General features: G+C 42.5%; 1 protein-coding gene across 1 annotated transcript in view; it reads right to left on the minus strand.

Moving 5' to 3' along the window:
• Window positions 1-21,272, minus strand: part of pcdh11 (protocadherin 11) — a 110,291-nt gene that overhangs the window by 82,646 nt on the left and 6,373 nt on the right. The window contains exon 2 of the mRNA XM_076159517.1: window positions 18,762-21,269. Within this exon, the coding sequence (XP_076015632.1) occupies window positions 18,762-21,269 (2,508 nt within the window). The remainder of the gene's footprint in view (window positions 1-18,761; window positions 21,270-21,272) is intronic.

Genomic DNA, 21,272 nt, shown 5'->3' on the forward strand with positions numbered 1-21,272 from the left:
TTCACCGGTGAGATCTTAAGCCTCTCTCTTTGCAGTTTAATATGGAAAACATCAAGGCATCTCTAAGGGCCCTCGTGTCTCTGCACTGCCACTCCCCGCTCAATAAAACTGCCATGCTATTCCCAAGATGAGAGTCCCACTGGACTACATGAGGAGTGTGAGGTAAAAGCCCCTCCAGTCGTCACTAAATCCAGAAGTGGCAGGCAGAAGGTGCTACAGAGACACCCTGCAAGGGTCACTTGGCAGTTTTCACCTTATTGTCTTCTCGGTCATCAAGGTTTGCCTTCGGCTTTTGGGAGAAGATGATCCGCACACGACTCACGACTCGAATGGGAACCGTACTCTTTGAAGTGACATTTTTGTCATATCGCCATCAAGGAATTGTATGTAGATCACTGTCTGTTATGTAGGAAATGTTTGCAGTTTAGTGGATGTAATGCATGATTGAGGGAACGTGAAGATTTGATCAGTGGTTATACAATTATAAAAGACTAAGAAAGGAATCAGAGTTTTTTTTCAAGGATTAAATGGCAAGTGCTGCAGCGAGCCTCACAGCTGCCCTGCTTGAATATGGATTGGACTTGTGGGACATTTTATAGTGTTACTATGTAAACAAGCATGAATGAATGAATCAATTTAGCAAAAGTTAATGAGAAAGAATTTGCAATCAGAATTTGTATGCATTAGCAGCCATTATCAATCTGTCATTGTTTTACTTTCCCTTGGATGAAAGTGGATTAATGGTAAGATGTACGATTGCTTGGGGAGTGGGAGTATTTGGATATGTGAGTGGAGGCTTAAAGCTGTCAGAAAATCACTTAGTCGACAAAAGATTCCAGTCAGAATCATGACGTATAATCTGTAAAGAAGCACTTGCCTTCAACACAGCCTGAACTGGGGCCAGCCGTTTTAACTGGCGCCATCAGTCTCCTCCAGGTAATGCAATTAGATGCCACTAATATCTTGGGATGCTCTTGAAACTGCAAATGCACTTTTGCTAAATAGCACACACTGTAATAACTCGTGACAGCACTCAAGGAGGCAGATTGAAAAAGCTTTTGCATGTGATTGGCTCAAGTAATTGCACATGCAGAATGCCCCCACTGATATAATTCATGAACTGAAAACAGATGTTATCCAAATCTATGTGGGGTTGTGTACTTTGTTGCCAAGCAACCCTACCTTTCCTTGGGTTATAACATGCAGAGTGAATTCTCAGGTCTGATTTGGGCAGCCCTAAGGCACAATTACACCTCAGTGGTGTCTCGGAGTTCTGCTTATAGATCAATTCACCAGGTTCACTACCCAAGCAACAGAAAACTAATTCCCTCTTGCCTTGGTGGTGGCTGTTTGGTTCAGACCATGCTGAACTTGCAATTAAGGTTCCATTCCATCTACACAAACAGGGAATCAGATGGCTTGGACCTTATTTTTCTTCCAGTGGGCCATGTTTTGAAAGTTAACTCTTTGCAGTGCAGGTCTCTGGGTGTGTTTCTGTGTTTTTCATGAACATTTAGCTTATACAGTAGCTTTTATGTAGCTTGGGGGGAAGCCACAGGGCTGTCAGACTCTGGATGGCAAAGCTTGCACGATGTACTAACAGCCTAAGTCGCCCATACACGCTATGAAGACAGCCACCTTACTGAACACACAAATGCGCATCAAGGAACTGCTTTCGGGCTACAGGCACGAGAAGTGTATGATCAAAAGTTCATCGAGTTACTGTAATCACTGGCTAAATCTTTTCACTTGATGGATTAAGTGGAATATCAAAGAACGTATTGTAATATAACCAACCAGGGCTGATCAGGAGCTGTGATAGTGACGGTATATCCACAGAGAAGGAGGGAGAGACACGCTCTCTCTCTCTCTCTCTCTCACACGCACACACACACTGACACACAGAGAGGGGATGGGATCTACTTGCTCCCACTCTTCCCCTCAAGGCAACGTCAGGATAAATCTTCGAAGGGATTATCCCAACAACACAATGTTCTCTGTTCTGGCCATTGTATGCCTCTTTAAGCACAATTGATAAATCACTTATTTATATTGTAGGCGGATGAAAGAGAAACACTGGATTTGCTTTTGATTGTTCTGGTTTTGGGCTGTATTATGAACCACGTACGTGCCAAGCTGCTTCTGCATAGACTTTACATCATGAATCTGTATAAGGTTACAAATTTGATTGGGGAAATTTTACCGTGCCCGGAGTTTGAGTAATGATACCTTGTAGATATGCGATGCAAGTGCAGAAACTCAGATATGTTCCCAAGCTAAAATAAGGGCGCGTAGCCAGCAGGAGTTAGAGAATACTATGCAGTTCATATGCTCTGTTACCCTAATTTCAGTTTGCCTGCCAGCACAATAGGGGCCCAAATCAGTCTTAAATGAGTTACACATGGGATCAGATATCTCTGTGGGAACCCTTCTGCTTTTAATTTAAGGTAAACTAATAGCTTCATTTATTTGTAATTAGAAAAAATAATATCCTCCGTTAAAACTGTATCGTGTTCTCCATTTTCTACTGCCAGGGCACTCTTGAATAGTTCATGAATTTTAATTCATTTTGGTGGTAAGGCCAATCCCCTAGTTGTATGAAGCGACAAAAAGTCTTAGTCAAATTGAATTAGCCTCTGTGTGTTTCAGTGGTCATACCCCCTACCTTCTTCATTTCCCTCATTCCATCCCTCCTCCCCTCTGTCTTTCTTTTCATTTTGCTCACTCTCTTTTGCCCGTCTCTCACCGTTTCCTAATTTTCCTCTGCAGTCTGCCAGTAGACAATGCAGCGTTGCTTGTCTTTGTTTTAACTCTGGTTGCCCCCTAGCACATGTAAATGACTTTGTCACTGATGTTTGAAGTGAAAAGATGAAATAAAACTCCCTAAGTGCAAAATCAAACGGATAAGAGGAAAGAATCTTCACTTTGCCGGGGAATGTGTGTCTTGACATGCACTACCTTTTATGTTTTCCTTTCTAAGTAGTCAAGGACAGTCAGTTTTAGAGGCATTCTAATGCTGAATGTTAAGGATACATCTCGGGTTTCCATTTCTGTAACATAAACTCTTTTTTTCTACAGAAATTGTATAGAGGGATAACAGACATTACTATAACTTTCACACTAGACCAACCTGGTGTGTACAGGTGGACCCTCACGTTATCACCAAGTCCCATATGTGTGCCCCTGCTCCCAGGAAATGGTCTACAGAGTGATCATCCATGCATAAGCATCCGGCCACAATCATATAATAAAAAACCTGCTAGAGAGGAAATATCTCACATGCCAGAAACTTGGTTGCCGCTGTGTTTGAGTCTATTTGCCCACATGACCCATATTACACGAGTCATTCAAATGACCTCTGAGGTGTTATCTCCAAAAGGCAAACATGGCAGCATTACCGCCCCCTCTGTTTTGCTAAGGATGCCAGAAAATATCTGACCTTGCAAAGATCCTGTCTCGCTGCATGTGCAAATTCAAATTTCAAGGTCAAATGTTGCATCAAGGAAATATGAGATAATGGTGTTACAGTAAATTATGGGGAAACGTCCGTTACAGCATTACAGCTGAATAAATCAACAGTTGAATAATCCTCAGTGATAAAGGTGGGTAATATCCTAGCATGTCCTGTTGACAGGATTGCAGCAACCTTGCTGAGGTTTTTAAAAAAAAGCTTCACGGACAAAGGGGATAAGATTTGGAAGGAGTTAAGGTCAAAGATACAGCCAGAATAAGATTAACGATTAGATTTAGGCCTCAAGAGAGTTTAGAGGTTGGGATCTGTCTTGTGATCCCTCTTAAGAAATCTGCTCTAAACTTCTAGCGTGGGGCACTCTGTCCTTCTCTGACCTGGATCATCAGCAGTAAACCCATTAGAGGGAGAACACCAGATGACAAATACCCCAGGATCATGCTGAGTATTCATCTGCCACATTTGTCTGAGTGACAAAGCATTTCCTGCTGGCAGGAAGGGTCATCTTACAGGGTTACCAAGCATGTGGCTGAGGAAAACATATTGTCTACAACTCAAAATCAACCCTCCTGATCACAAGAACTACATCCATCGTGGCATTTGGCAACAAAGAATGAGGAAGAAGAGTCATCCACCATCACATCCATCCACTGAACCCCACAGACGCTTAACTGAAATCATAAGGAGGGAAACACATGCTCTCCATTTATTCCCAGCGTGTGTCCCAGTGCTGAGACAAGTGGTTGTACATTGACAAGTGGATAAAACTCCAAAACTTAACGAGAGAGACTGGACACCCCTGGCAATCTCTTTGTTGTGTCTAAAAATAGAGAGTCCCAATGGTCTCTCTTGGAAAAGGCAGAGGCACACTTCATTATTTCATTATATCCCCCACCCTGATTTACATGCACACCAGAGGAAGAGTAATTTCTATCTGAGCGTTATGGCTGTGGCGAGGAGCTGTCTACTGATCCCCAGCAGAGCAGCAAGACACAAAAACAATCCAGAGAACTGCTCTGTGTATCCCAGCCTCAAGAGGCAGACATGATCTCATGTTATCCATGTTTCCCCTCAAGCATAAAGACATGCATCATGTCAAAGCAACCTGGGATAAAAAACTCCCTCTTTACAGTCACCGTCACGTTAAATAATGTATCCCAGTGCAGAATTGTGCTTCTTGTTTTTGCTTTACTTGGACACAGAGTACATGAATAGTCTTTACAAAACTATTCCTAATACTGTCTTAATCGACTTGCATAGGGCATTGCGGTGCATTACTGTGCTGTTCAGATATTTGCGACCTCAATGACTTCCCCTTTGTGCAGTCAGCACCCATAGAAATCCCATAGCAATGCTGTATACATGAGTAGGAGCTCTGCATCATGTATTGATCGTACAGTATTTCATATTGTTGTTAAATCTAAAGCATACATAGAAATACTGCTCTTCTTGCTTGAATGTAAAAGAACTGGCAACATCGAGAAGAACATCCTCAAAGCAGTAAAATTGACAGTTTGATGTGTTGATGTTTGATTCGTTTCTGAGTCACACAAGAGGGGATAAACGTATTTTCATCCAACTTCAGGCACAATAAATGGGACAGAAATCAAGGGCTGTTCTCACTCATGCTCTTTAATCATCCTGACACTCTTTCCAAACATGTTATCAGTGGCATGCGTTTGCATTGAGGAGGAATCCCACAAAAGACTCCCCAAGGATTTGTAGACATTGGTCGATGTGAGTCACCAAGGGGGTCAAACAAATGTGGTATGTCTGGGTGACCTTAATCACTCCCAGGTTCACCCAGGCTCGGATTTCCACTCGTGTGCCTTATTTCAGGTCACTGCCTCAAAGTCAAAGTAGGGCACAGTCATTATCCGAGGGAGCATAACACAATCATCCGCACAATACAATAAGGTCGGCGCAATTCACTGAAGTGTTGTCCATTTCCTCCAGGCTTGAGCACATGTGTGCTCAATCACTAGCAGTGCCTGTCTACACAGAATAGGTAATACATGTAGTGAATTCTCTTCTTGCATTTCTGGGAAGTTGTTGCCTCTTTCTCTGTCAATGGCAAAACGAAAAAGTAACCAAAATCAAAACCAAAAAAAGGTTCACACTTTGATTCCTCTCTGATTCAGTCAGGTAACATTTGAAATATGTGATTTGCAATTTCAAATACTCTATTCCATCTGTATATATATGTCTTACTGCACATTTCTGCGTTAATCGCACAGTTAAGTGAACAGTGTGTGTGTAAAAATGTACTGTGCTGACTTTCAAAGAGAAACAAGGAAACGGTAAGGAACGTGACACGGAAATGAGAACGTCGAGAATTTCAGTAGCGTATCTGAAAACACGAGCTCCTGCAGTTAAAAATAGAAAACAAATTGGTGAAAGGTAAACTCTGTACCGATTAGGCCATTTTCATCACAGCGGATTGGCTGCCAGTTTTCTCATTAGGAAGACATCAAACTAAAATGTTTTTGAAAAGCATCAACCAAATCTTCCCTCAGAGGTTTTTGTCACGATGTAGAGGGTGGGAAGAGAAAGTGCAACATCATAGAAGGATAAACTGTTAATGAAGTCAGCTCCCTTCACCAGGCTGCAATCGCAATCACCAAAGTTTCTCTTGTAAACATGTAACGACTAAGGGGTGTTAAAAGAGGAGTGTCTCGCAGGGTGTGTGGAATAAACGCCCCCTCAAAATTCATAGCACAGCATGATGGGAATTCATATTACTTCATAATGACTGTCTGGCCAGCCGAGCAGCACAAACCACTGGAACAAAAGACTGTCAGAACGGCATCTAATAATCTGTCTCACTGAACATAGGAATGTTCCTCTTTTGAAGACGGCACGCACATAAATTCTTTATGAACACCAGTGAATATCACACACACATTATTTAAGAGTGCTCTTCAAAATATCCGTGATTCTGTTATCCGTCGGTGTATCAAGGTCTTGATACCCATCTGCTTTATTGTGGAATATGATCTCGGACACGCGGTCAAACATTGCATTGTATTATTCATACTCACTAAAGTATGAAGTTTACCTTTGATGCAGAGAAGACAGAAAGTTATAAGCTTGTTAAAACGCCCCGGAGATGTGAGCTTGTGTTTATGCCTCGTGACGTCGGTACAGTGAGCGATCAAAGCCATTATAAGTCGCTCCAAGATGTTTTCTTACCGCTGATTGGCATTAGCTTTTTTTGCAGTTCACTCTCTCTCTTTCTCTGCTAATGGCACTCCACATACCTCCATGCTGCTATCGCCCGCTCACACAACTCAAATGATATACATTTCTATTATGGAGGAGCACTTAAATGTTAAAAAACTGATGACAACCAAAATGCAATTATTGCATTGATCAAAGGAAGTATAGATCATGCTGTGAATATAGTTGCAGTTGTACCATTAGTCTCAGAGAAACGTTAACGTTCCCCTCAAGTGCTTGTTGACCGTATTCAAGTATTCACTTTGAACCCACTTGCTTGTCACCTGCTTGATGAAGAACCATGTTTTACTTGTGTATCTGTTCACTTCATGTGATCACTGCATACATGCTCGTACAGTTTGAGCTACGTCTGTGCAGCGTGCTTGTCTGTCTTTGCGTTTCTGCTCCGGCCTGGGCCCGACAGTGAGCTGGCTATAGTAAACAACTGCAAAGAAAAGGAAGGAACGAATGCCTCGGCAAAATAGTCCTTTAGTACACAGAAACCTTTCTGTAATCATCCCACTCGTGCCATTTGTAGCTCTAATTAGTCAATGGACTGATCTCATTAGACAAATGTCATTGTTGAAGGCGTCCAGTCCTGGCTGAGAAGATTGCCAGAGGCATAAGGTTAGAGAGGTGGGCTTAGGAAACAAATATAAAAGACTTAATGGCTTACATCCAGTCATGCTTACATGCTGCATGTAATCGCAAGTATTGCATTTCCACCAGCACAACAAAAGGCACAATCCTGCTTCTTGTAGTTGGGACAGTGAAGTATTACATATTTAACTCTAGTACACCTTCTTGAGTTACAAGAAGGCCAATACCCTGTTATAAATATTTTTCAACTTTATAAACGCAGCTGCACAGGGCATTGACTTTATCTAGGAGGTCAACACGTTCATTGTTAACTCCTTAAGTAGATTTCTAGGGGCCACATCGTGTGTCTCCGCTTCATAGAATAGACAGGTTACAGACAAGTGTTATGGAGATCATTGTGGGATGTTGTCTAATGGCTCGGTTTGCTGTGAGGCTGGAATGTAGCGATTACTGTCCAGTTAGTTTTAACAGGGTTTGCGATGGGATTAATAAGGTATTTAGAGTCGGCATCTATTCTAAATCGCCTTCTTTAAGCATTCGTGGAGGGATACTGTCTAGATGGAAAAAGGCAATTGTCTGTGGTCTTTCGATTATCCCTTGGAAAAGCCTATAATCTGGTTGAAAGTACTTAAAGAGTCAAGCGGCAAAATAAACAACATTGATTATCATCCCACTGCTCTTTTTTTTCTTTTTTTTTTTTCAAAAGCAGACCGGGCCGGGAGGGGGGTTTTGGAAGCTTGGTTTTGCCTTCCCCCCGTCAGCGCCATCTGTTTGGGCAAATGTTAAGGTAGGCTAAATACCCGCTGTGTCCTCTGTTCAAACCAGATTATCAGCGATTCTAAGGAGGGAACGAGCATCTTATATTTTTCGCCAATCTCCTTCACAAAGGCAAATCTCAAATTCTGCACCAGGATTACCAGGATTAAGGAGGTCAGAGACACAGCTGTCCTTGGACAATGCCTTAAGTTGTTGCCTTTCCGCCTGCCTACCTTACGCTTACAAACCTGCCCAAACTCCACCCTTTCCTGACATTGTCTTTAATTATACCCCGCTGCCTAATTTTCCTGAGTGCTGCCTGTTATCGTTGTGCGTGACGATACCAAAAGGTTGCCACGTTGACACAAACATGTCTGCAACAACAATGGTAATAGGCTTCCAATGTGCTAATAAACCGCTGGGAGCTGAACTCATTTAGTGCTACAGCTCAGTTACACTTCAGAAATGAGCCTGTGCTTTGCGTGTTTGACAGCATCAAATGGCGTTTGAACAATGACCCAAAGTGGGACGTGACAAGGTTTCGAAAACGGCATTTATTAGCCCCCACAGCATGATAGATTGCTGGAGAAGTTTTCCACTGTATCCTTCAAATAAGGTAAAAATGAGAGACGAATTTCAATGTAAACAACCTCGGTGGTGCTGCAGCTCGATTGCAGATGGCCACAGAATGTCGATGTAGGATCACTGACCTGGTGGTTCATAGTCGCTACAGAGGAAAAATACAGCTCGGCGAATAAAATACAAAATCATCCTCTTTGAGGTTTTTGTTTTCTGGGAGGGTTATACTTAAATCTACATTGGTTTCAGAATCCAACCATGCGATTACAAAAGGAGTGGGATAAGGGGGATGGAGATGAGTGGGTAACATGAATTCAGCAAAATAATCAAGTGCTGATAAAATCATACCAAAAGCAATCGCAACTCTTACAAACAATTACTTGGATATTGATTCTTAATTCTAGATGGGGCTAGTGTAGATTTCTCTATCTGGGATTTTTGAAGGGGTTCAAAGAAACCTGTCAGTTTGACACCAGCAACACTGTGTTCCTCTCACACCATCAACGGCTACAGTTTTAGATCACACTTTTAACAAGGAACAAACAATTGTACAAGCAATCGATGTTCCTCAGATCTCCGCTCCACAGTCACACCTCGTTTAATCAACAGAATTGTTTTCAATGAAAACAATCTTCGGGCTGCAGAGCTACTCAGTGTCTCAGAAAGAACCACTCCGCAGGCTTCCATACTGATTTGATTGTTACACACACACAAAGGTAGCTAGACCACCGCAGCTATGGGGTATGATTGAATTATTCAGTTTGGCAGAGATTTGGCAGCAATTGTGTGGAGTGTTGCCTTGAGTGGAGTGCAACAGAAAGACAGCATCTTCTTGTTTCCTGCACCATTGCACAGCACATGCATAAATAGCTCCTGCTTAGAGAGTCAGCATCGCTTAAAGGCAACGGCACATCATACCGCGGACATGCTCGCTGCTTGGCTAATTCACCCGCACCTCCCCATGGACAAGTTTAATAATAAATAAACAGAGACATTAGAGAGGTGGTTTTTAGTGGGAGTACATTCACTAAGGCAACTTTGTATCTGCTGTCACTGCTGAAAAGAATTATCAATGAAGATGTGAATCACTACCAGAATCAACCCAGTCATGAGCTACAAGTTTACTGTGTTAGGAATAGAAAACATTTCCCGAAGCCAAGCGTTGCGTATGTCTGATCTCATAAAGGTTTGGAGGATTGTGGTGGTTTAAAAAGTTAGCTGAGACAGCAACTGTGGCAATCATTTGGCTTCAAACAATCTGTAATCTTGAATTTGCTATTGGACACCGGCTGTACAGGATGGCTGTGATCTCAAGGGAGAATGTGATGGATTTGTACAATCAATGAAATGTGAAGAAAAACGTTGTTTTTGCCATCCCCGCTTTCTTGTCTGCAGTGTTATCCAGATGAAGGAGGAAGACGTTGTAGTTTTATGTAACACTTATCAGAAAGGAACAATTGACAACAGTGCTGAGGTACTGATTGCACCGATTGCATTCTCAAGGTTGCGGAAAGTCACTGAGCCGTCCACGATCGCTTTGTCTAGATTAACATTACATGCGTATTATAATTAATCTTACAGCATTTTATTATTAACAGATTTCCAACAGAGATTTTTGATTGTTGCAGTGCATCCAGTTTTCTACAAAGGAAAGCAGCTTAATGTAGCACTGAACAGGCGTATAGTTTAATGGAACAATAAGGACATAGAGAAATATTTCAATGGAGAATACATGGCATAGCTTCAGGATTTATGGGTGTGTGCTTTTGTGAGGTCATAGGTGAGTGTGTATACTGTATGTTGCTCCATCTGCAGGCGTATCATTGCGTTATATGTAATCAAACTTACTACATATGACTAGCTTACTGGGCTGTTAGTCGTAACTGGATACGGTATCCTCATAAATCATGAATCAACATGTCAGGAAAGCAACAGTGGGAACACTCCCCTCAGTGACAATCTGTAATATAACCACAGAACAACCTTTAAAAGTCATTTTATAGATGATAAAAATCACTGGAAACACACTTAATGTGATCTGACCGAAATCACAAGCGCACGCTGGGAGAGAGAGAGAGAGAGAACGAATAACAGCAGACACATTTCAGGGAGAAGAGTGGAGAAACAATGAAATGGACCATGCCAAAGTCATTCTTCTGCTCCAACCAGCATCTCCGTCTTAAAATAAATCTCCCCTCTATTTCCTATCTTGGAATTCACACTCTGAAGCAGATGTAGAAATCCATTTATCGCCTACACCATCGCTATGCACAAATGTTAAGACTCATTAAAGCCGTGGCTTTGTTGGAGTTACTATTTATTTATTTCTGGTTCATTTGAAAACATTTTATTACCTAATTATGCATAACAAGAAAAAATCAAATCATAATTAATCTGGCTCAAAGAGATACGCTAACTGCCTCATGATCCGCCCAAGCTCTCTCGCTTTTTAAGTAAGAACGAGGCATTTAGCAGGTTTACATTCATCTATTAATAGCAAGCTGACATTTGTGCACTCTATATGAGAACGCTCTAGTTGAGCGTGCACCATTTTCTGAAATCACCAAGGACACTTTACCCGAGGGAACTGATTAGCTCTCTCAGTTTTAAAATATGAAGCAACTTTGATAAGCAATTAAACATTTTCTCTGCTCTGGCTTTGTTTAATGTCTTTCAAGTTCATATTTTTGGATCACATACTAATGTAAGAGCAGCTGTTTTCGTGCCTTCCAGCATCGATTTTCCTCTAAGATGTGTTAAAGCTTCAACCTGTGTTGTGCTCACTGTGGGTCATAATAGCGGGGTTATCATTATCAAATGATCATTATCAGCACTCATGGAGGAGAAACAAAAAAACTAAGTTGTTCCAAAAACAGCCTCTGTTCTAGTGTTTGCTGTGTGTGCACATCAAAGCATGCTCTCCACATTCATTTCCATATTGCTTTATCTGTGATGTACTTCTAATGAGAGATGTGTATCTAAATGATTTCTCTGAGTTAAGTGCTGTATTGTTGCACTTAAAGGGAGAAGAAGAGGCACAGGGTTGTTTTTCAATGGCTGCAGCCAGCCAATTAATGGTGTCCAGACAAAAGGAGTTGGATATATTTCTAAAGGCCACAGCCTATTTGACCTACAGTGTAGTGTGTGCTGCTAGAACATATATAAGAGCAAAAACAATGGCCTGTTAGGTTAGAAATTGCATTTTATATCATGTTTGTTATCCTGTGCTCAGTGAGCAGATTTGCAGTGTTTAGGTCAGAAAGACACCATGACCCACACTAATTACCTCAGCCAAAGACGTTATTTTTACACCCACATCTGTTTCTTTGTTTCTTTGTTTGCTTGCAGATTTACTCAGAAAGTTTGACAAAACTTGGTGGAAAAGTGCGGCACTGGGACTATCGACTCAGGGCAAGACTCCCCTGGTTTCTTAAAATTGTAAGCTAGAACATTTTTATCCTGTGATAGATTATCAATAGGTGCATTTTGTCCTGATCCACATAATGATTCACTTTGGAAAATATATTTTTGGAGGCAGGTACATTATTGGGATTGTTGTACTGTAACAAGTAGGGCTAGACACAACGAACACTAATGATGATGATGAGATAGTGCTGAATCAGTAGCACGCAAACAGTACTAGAGTCTAATAGTTATCGAGATAGAATCGTCATAGAATTTGTCAATTACAGAATTTCCTCTCTCTTTCTGTCTCAGTATATGATTATTCTGATTACTATTATGTGGTTGTTTTAGTTGGTTAAACTCAAGGAATAAGAAGAGTCATTGAAATGTGCAATACAATGCAAAAGACTTTAATAAATTTCAGAAGCGCACACATACATAAACAAAACATTTACAGTTTTCTCCACACTGGCAAATCAAAGTCAATTACAAAGATCATGTAAGGTGCATATTGAACTTCACATTGAATAAAGTGAGGTTGTCTGTCGTCCTTACAAGGACAAAAACTCTCCTCAGGTATGAGTATTTTTTTCTTCTTTTCCCCAAAGATCAGGCAAATCTAATCATTACACAGTGCTAGGATGCTATGTATATTTCATACTGTGGCTCCTACGCAGTTGTGAATACATTTGATACCATAATTACATGAATATACCTCCTTCAATATAACAACCTGTCACACATAAAATTGAAAGATTTAAAATAGACACAGTCTGTAAATCAATGTCATATGTAGACACTAATCAAACCAACTGCACGGCATCTGTACATTTGCAATTCACCATGCAGACTATGTCCATTTTAATGAGCCAAATTCTATGCTTATATGTATGTACTGTAAGCGCCTTTTGCCTATCAAAGCAGTCTTTAGCTCACTGATTGACAGGACTATTAAACAACAATGCTTCTAACCCATCAAAGCCATTTACTGGTGTAGTACTGTAAAGTTTACTCTAGTCAGGACATACCATAACAAGTCTATATGTGCAGAGAAACAGTAGAAGCAAAATGATGCTCTGAACCAAGACCTAAGAAACTGTAAGTGCACCATAGTGAATTTTCCGTCAAATTGTAATGTTATTGCTGTTTTCAAACTGAAGCCTGGATTACCTTTTTTTGTATTTCTATTTGTAAATAAGTGCAAAAAACAGATGCAATTTTTGCTTGAGCTCATATTTAAGACTGCCTGAGGATTATTATTATTCTTTTTGTACCATCTGGAGTCACTTTAATATGCATGTCACAGGTTAAATCACTCCTGACTTAGGAACTGAAAGCGACACGCAAAAGGTTAGACTTAGGCGTTTAACGTGTCCTTACATAAAGAGCTTTTTGATTATAAACCCCAGCGGTCAGGCCCTTGTGATTGTGGCTCAGCTCAAAGTTTGAAACTTGCCCTACCGTTCCTCCCACTGCAATAATAATTGCGTTTGCCACACGGTTGACTATCAAAGCTATCAGTGGCATCAAACATGGGACAGAAAGAGGCAATAGTTGACAGAAAAGGTACACTGTGATGTGGGCTCAGCACTAATGGAAACCTACTGGTTGTAGGCCTTGCAGCATAAATACATTATCAATCAATAGTTCAAGCCCATATAGAGCAACGTCAAATGATACAAAACTCAGAAAGTAAGAAAATAAAATGGCCACCAGGCAGCTTTGAAAACAAAAGTAACGCAATCAATTAATATAAACACCATCAACTCTATGATAGCTATACATACATACATATAAACATACTTTACAGATCTACTGACTGCATTTGACACCTATTTTACAGAGTGGATGCTGGATTGGGACATTTTTGGAGGAGGGTTCGGGGCATATCATCCTCACTGACACAGTTAAGTAATAGCATAGGACTCAGTAAAGCATTTCAAACTTCCAAAAGATTCATAGGAGGAGCTTTGTCAAGTTTCAGGCAGGCAACATGAAGTGTTTCATCACTTTTTTTCTCAGATTCCACCTCCCCCCCTTCTCCTCCTCCGAGTTCATCCGTCTCTCCCACTTGTACAAAGAGGTGGGGTTTGAGGCTGTAGAGACAGTAAAGTATTTGTTTCACCTCTTCAGTTCTTGCCTTCTCTCTTTCCTCCCTCTGCCCCTCTCTCTCTCTTTCTCTCTCTCGCTCGCTCTCTGTTTTCTCTCTTTTTCTTTAGGTAGTAGGAGCTAGAGATTGATTTTAATCCTGTGGGAGCGAGCTGTACCTGTGCCACAGAGTGTGCCATAGTGTGGTGGTTTCAGTGCCGTCTCCTGAAATATAGAGAGACAGACAGATATAGGGAGATTGTAGTTACAATATCATCGAGCTCTGCGCAGCCTAAGCTGTGGCCTTATCACAGTGAGACCACGCTCAACACTGAATAAGAAAATCTCAGACTGCAGAAGATAAAAAAGCATTCTTCAAGGCACTGCTGGCAATCAAGTCATTATCTTGTCAGGTTTCCTTGAAGAATGCTACAGGTGTCACAAGTTTGTGCATTTTTCCTGTACTTATCAGAGCATGCAATCTTATCCAATTATCACTTCCAATTTGTCTTTTTGTCTCCCACCACACTAGTGCAGCACTCTTCATTTCCCCTCAAAAAAGCCATTTGGATCGGGCAATTTAGGCTCTTTTGGACTCTTGCCAGCGGGTCCTCTGATATGTACAGATTATGACATTTTGCCATTCTTCAGAAATATATCTGCGCATCCAAATCGTACTGGAGCTAACCTGATAGCGCTTACATTAGCAAGGCACGGTGATAACATATGCAATCATTCAACAGATAAGAAAAACACGCCACAATCAGTCGCTGGGATTGGACATACTGTCATGAGATTATGAGTAATCAGCCTAGTTTGCCTTTTTAAAGCATTGCCCCCTTCCTCTGTCTATTTATCCTCTTTGAGTCTGTGTGAGCATTTTGCAGTAAAAGCATGAGTGTGAAAGGCCCCCACCTACACAACTACACGGTGATAGACTGAGGTTTTGTTCACCGCTGCCCTTGTTATCGTCTCCGTTTGTCTTATAATCGTTGCAGATGCCATGAATTCCAATTTAACTGAGACCTCACAACAGCAGGGAGTATTGAATCAAATTGTAATGCATGGACAATATTGTGAAAACGCTCAAAGCGGTTGATCCTATACTGGGTTGTACAAGGTCAATTTCGTTAAGCAGCGAACCTACATGATCCATAGCCTCAGAACTGTGCGCATAACAAGATGTGGGTTGGCCTTGTGATGCCCTGCTCATTCTGCCGATGACAGGGCAGGGTGGCGCTCATCTGATCTGCCTCCGCTAAAGCACAAACCCCTCACACGAGCGCCTCATCACTGGAGGCAGATTGACCTCTAATATCGCCGGGTGAGTCGGGAGGGGGGTGTTAAAAGAAAGTGATGAGATGCATAAAATAACTGAGAGGAGGGAAGAGCGGAGGGGAGTGCAGGGTGGAAAGTTTGCATTCGCCCGCGCCGTGTAATGAAGCCATATGGTGGCACAAATCTGCGGTCTCCTAAGTATTTGTACAAGCTTTGCTATTTATCAGCTACATCTGTAAAGTCCCCCCCCCCACCCCACCCCCCGCAAACATTTTGGTGACCTTCCACCACAAATATCCCCTTAATGCGTCTCCCCACATTGTTATTGCATGGGTGGGCTTTTAGTTTTTGCTTTACTTTCAGTTGTTTTCAGTGTGCAGGGGAGGGCGGGGGGGTCGAGGGGAGGGGCTGCAATAAAAGAGACACTAAACCGCCGTCTGTCACTGTGTTGGACAGGAAGGAAAACATGACAACCCTTCTGTGATCTTTGCTTTTGGACTTTGTGTATTAAAGGTTTGGCCTCAAGAGAAAGCGAGGAGCTGGCGCTGACAGACCAAATGCAGTTTTTGCCTTAACAGCCTCACTTGAAGTGATCTTTACAACATTTTGTGTTTTTATCTTCTCGGATAAAAGCGGCAATGACAGATATTTTGATCAGTGGTGCTTTTAAGTGTTTTTCTTAGTCTCATGTTGAAAGTAGATTTAGTTGAAAAAAGCACTGAGATGGCATCAAACAGGGGGATTATACCAAGGCCAAGACAAACACAACTGCTAGTCATCTGTTGTCACATCAGCTTGCATCCTGAGAATGTGCCTCACCCAAGGAAAGAACATGGCATCCCTGATAATCTTAGAGGACGGCTGCCTCTTTTCTTCCGTCTTATCAGCCACATTTGAAACCTAATTACGGTGATTTTAATCATACTGTATTATGAGTGATTAACCCTTTAGTGCATTTAATTAACCTTTCCAGCCACAGATTCTCATCACGCGAAGCTTCATGCTATTTTTTTCAATGACACAGGCTTTAAATAAGCACACTTAAAACTGGAGGGAAATCTAATGTCTAAAGTGGGAGGCATCACTTGTCAATGGCCCAAGGGGACAGAGAAGTGTAGATGTATTATCACGAACATCACTGAGAATATGGTCGCTGCATAGAACCTATGGTGGCAGATTTGCCTTAGTGATTTTTTAAAAGCTGGATGATTTTCAGCAAAACGTAACGTTATTATACAAACTAAACTTGACCTCAGTTACAGCAGCACGGCGAGGAAATAATCACGCACTGGCTTGGCCTGATGTGGCAATACAAGAAGATTTAGGAGAATGTTTACTAATCATATATTCATTGATTTTTAAATTGTTCTCATAAACATATTCCACTTTGATCAGCAACATAAGCAGAAATCAATTTAAATCCACCATGCATAAAATTCATGATGGATAATAATTCAGATTTGTCAAACATAAACGGAGAATTTCTGCATATTTCATTACCAGTAAGAGAGGAATGGAACTCTGACAACTTGTTAGCGCATTATATAAACACAATATGAATTAAATCTGTGGCACCTTGAGGATGTAGGTTTATGTATAATGCACTCAGGCAGAGCAACGCATTTAACCGGGAATTGGAATAAAAGGTGGATGAACGGAATGACTATCAACTCTGTGTGGGTGTCCTCATAAATTATCCCGCGCACAATATTCACTAGATAAACAGTCATTCACAAAAGTTATGCCATGAAGAATTTAATGCTTACAAGACACCACGGAGACACACACTGGATGCAAAAAAGGCAAAATGGAACCAAGGAGTTGCAAAATGTGAGCAATATGAAACTAGACGGAAAAAAACTATAGCAAGCACCTCATCAAATAAAATCAATTATTGATGCAATAACATGAAATTGACCTAGAAGTGCATGAATGGCAGATGTGATAATTAACAACAAAAATGAAAGCCGCTGCAACCCAACAACAACCGAAACTCTCACAGATCTTAAAAGAAACCAAGTGAAAAGGGGAAATAATTGATCAAACAAAATCAACTGGATGTTTGACACAAATACTGTGACAACACACACACACACACACACACACTCACACACACACACAAGCTGTATCCATTTGTATATATTCTGTTACGTATTTGCCTTGATGACCTTTACTGAAAACAATACCACAAAAGACAATGAGAAATGTTGTTAATGCCGTTTACATCCTAACCCTTTGTATGTACGCTAATTTAGAGAATGTGCGCCTACACGTGGAATTTATAATAATAATTGGGGGCATTAAAGTGGAGCATTTATGGCTTAAATGCAACATAGGCCTGCCAGACTTTTTTATGGACTAGTGCTCCCTCGGTGTTTAAGTATATTGGTCTCGAGGCTTTGCGTCACCTTGATCCCTGTGACCCCCTCCCCCGCCCCAAGCAGCACTCCGTCTTCCCCACGGCGCTCTGCACTGGTTGTCAGCACCGAGCAAGGCCACCTCTCCTTTACCTCTGATTTACATTTATTTCCCTCGCCGGCTTTTATTTATTGGGGCACTTCGCATTTGGCACATCTCTTAGGGAATCGTAAGCCCTTTGCTGTACCTTGGCATTTAAATGAGCTTCTTCCCCACAAAGCCTTGCCGCCACAGTTAAGACAGCACTTAATATTTTCAGGACAGAAACCGCAAAATGTGGAATTATTTATCAAGACGTGATGGTGTCAAGACCAGACTTGTTTGCTTTTTGTTTTTTTGCCGCCGCTGCTTCCACACCTTTGGCCTACATTAACGCCTGATGGAGTAAACAGCCGTTAAGTTTTTTTTTGTTGTTCGATTTTTTTTGCTTGGGTTATTTAAACCTGTCAGTCAAAAATATTAGCACAGAGCTGCATTCATCCTTGAACTCAAATACATCAGTAGAGAGCTGTGTAAGCTTCATTGCCTTCTGTCCCAGTCACCCTCTAAATCAGGCTATTACTCTTCCACCAACCACTCGCACTTAAGGTTTAAACACCTCGCCACCATAATTCCACAGCTACCATTACTCAACCATTCAAATATGAAAATGTATTTTTGTTAACGTGGTTGCAAATAAAGGAGTGAATATGCCAATTAATATCAATCAATGCAGTTTAGGATTCACTGCAATAATTGCAGAAAATCGGGTTTTATGCTGCCATAAGTCTCTCTGTGCTAATTTCTAAGTGCAAATGACATTCATGTAGTCATGGTCATGGTCTATGTAGGAGAATCCCCCGGCTCCATGCTGCCACCCTCCCCCTTTCACATCACCTACTATGGCACAGCAAGAGGAGTGTGAGTGGGGACTAGTGTGGGTGGGTTTAAAAAGGAAGTCATGAATTACCTGTCGGGTGGTGATTTGCCCCGCAGTCTTGAATCCCCCCTGACAGCTGCACTCTGAGACACTGTACGGGTCGGAGCTAGTCGAAGAGCACTTGGAGAGTGAGTCACAGCCCACCACGAATGTGTTGTCCAAAGGGAGCTCCTGGATCACATGGTGTTTCTTTGGGGCGACCGGGGTCTCTGGTTTGATTTGAAATGTAGGCTGAGGGGAGGCAGACTTGTAATGCTTGGCTAAATCTGGGCTGTCGGGTTTGAAGGTGGTAGGTGTGGTGGCCCAGTTGTATTTCCCCATGGTCTGCTCCTCCAGCTCCACAGGGAGATCCAGCGTACCATTAACATGCTCATGGGTCGCATCATCAGGCTTTGACTCATCAATGGTCACAAAGTTGAGGAGGAGGCTCTTGGGGGAACGCTTCTTTCTCTTCTTCTTCTTCTTAATCTGACGGTTCTCTTGGTTAGGTGACACCCACTCACCACTCTGCTTGCCCTTTTGTACTACTTTGTGCCTCGGTGTCTGCCGGCAGCGGACCAAGGCGGTCACAAATATCACCAGGATGACAGTCATGGTCCCTGCTATGATAGCTATGACAACAATCACATATCCACTGGCTTGAGGTGTTACCTCACTGTCCCCTACGTTACGGTCCAAAGGTGTCTCCATGCTTTTTCTTAGCTGCTCTTGTATAAAGGTAGCATTTGAGACAGTGTCATTTACAAACAAGTGTACGAGTGCAATAGCATGTAATGACTCAGGCTGGCCTAGATCTTTGACCTTGACTACCAGCCGATGTAGCCCATGATCAGCTGCCACTATTTTTTCCTGCAGCGTTATGTTACCTGTTGTTTTGTCAATGGCAAAGAGACCTCGCGGGGAGACCCGAGATGTGATGATGATGTTGTTGAGGATGCTGTATTGCAGCTCAGCATTCATGCCCGTGTCATTGTCAATGGCAAACACCCTGGTGACCACAGCACCCGGGCTGGTGCTGGTCTGCACCAGGTCGTACGAGTAGTTGGAGGATGGGATGACGAACACGGGGCGATTGTCATTCACGTCAACTACATTGATGGTGACCTTGGCATAGGAGGAGCTGGGAGGCTGACCTCCATCAACCGCCTTCACCATAAATGTGTAGGAGCTTTGCTGCTCCCGATCAAAGGTGATGTTCGGTTTGATAACACCGGTTTGAGGGTCGATGATGAAATTATCTTTCCCGTTCAAAATGGATAGGGTTATCACGGCGTTATCCCCCGCGTCTGTGTCCGTCACTGTGATTAAGCCCACAGTTCCATAGAGAGGAAGGTTCTCAGGTACATAGAAGTTGTATTCAGGGTGAGTGAAAGCTGGGCTGTTGTCATTAAGGTCCTGGACAATTAGCCTGACAGTGACATTGCTCTGCAGGGACACAGAGCCATTGTCCCTCGCTATGACAGTGAATGAGTACCTTTCCTGCTTCTCTCTGTCCAGCCGCTTGCCAACTGAGAGGATTCCTGACCGTCTGTCTATGTTAAACCCATCAGGCGCATCAGGGCCAAGAGTATAAATAATCTCAGCATTACGTCCACTGTCTGCGTCAGTAGCGCTGATTTTTATTAACTGTGTAGAGGGGTCGTTGTTCTCTGGTATGGAAAGTTGGATTTCAGGCTGGGGAAAAATGGGCGTGTTGTCATTCTCATCCTTGATTTTAATTAAAACCATAGCTGAAGTGTTCAAAGGAGGCGTCCCCCTATCCGAGGCCACTATCTTAATTGCATATTCCCGAGTAGTCTCATAATCTAGGGGCGCAGCCGTCTCAAGCAAGAACTGATCATTAAAAACAGGCTTCAACCGGAAAGGAACGTCATGGTCAGTGTAGCACGCTACTTTGCCATAAAGATCAGCATCCTTGTCAGTAACGGTAATAAGGGCTATTTTGGTGTTGAGAGGTGCATTTTCAGACAGCAGGACAGTCCCATTAACCAGGTTGATTATGTAGCGAGTGTCAATGGAGGGTACATTGTCGTTAACGTCTGTTACATTAACAATCACTGTGGCTCTGGAGGGGGTTGAGCTGCCATCGCTGGCCAGGACAATGAGCTTGTGAACCGGCGTCACCTCCCTGTCCAGCGGCTGCTTGACTGTGATCAGTCCCGTTGAGCTGTCGATGGCAAAATGACGTTTGGTTGAGGCAGAGATCTGGTTGCTGAAGGAGAAGTGGATCTGGGCGTTGGAGCCCAGGTCTGCGTCTGTGGCGTGAAGCTGGACCACCGACGTCCCCGTGGGTGCGTTCTCCGGCACGGTCACCTCCAGCTCGCTGTCCTTGAAGATGGGACGATTGTCATTGACGTCGGAGATGGTGACTTGGAGGATGGCGGTGCTGGATTTGGGAGGGTTGCCGCCGTCTTCCACCTTTATCTTCATGACAAAGGTGTCTTTCTGCTCACGATCCAGGTTCTGCTGGACGATAAGCTGCGGCCACTTGTCGCCTTCAGGGGTCTCGATGATGTCCAGGCCAAACTCACTCACACTCTG

This window comes from Genypterus blacodes, unplaced genomic scaffold, assembly GCF_046128005.1.
Source record: "Genypterus blacodes isolate CSIRO-AG114 ecotype Tasmania unplaced genomic scaffold, CSIRO-AGI_Gbla_v1 ptg000098l_1, whole genome shotgun sequence".
Lineage (NCBI taxonomy): Eukaryota > Metazoa > Chordata > Actinopteri > Ophidiiformes > Ophidiidae > Genypterus > Genypterus blacodes.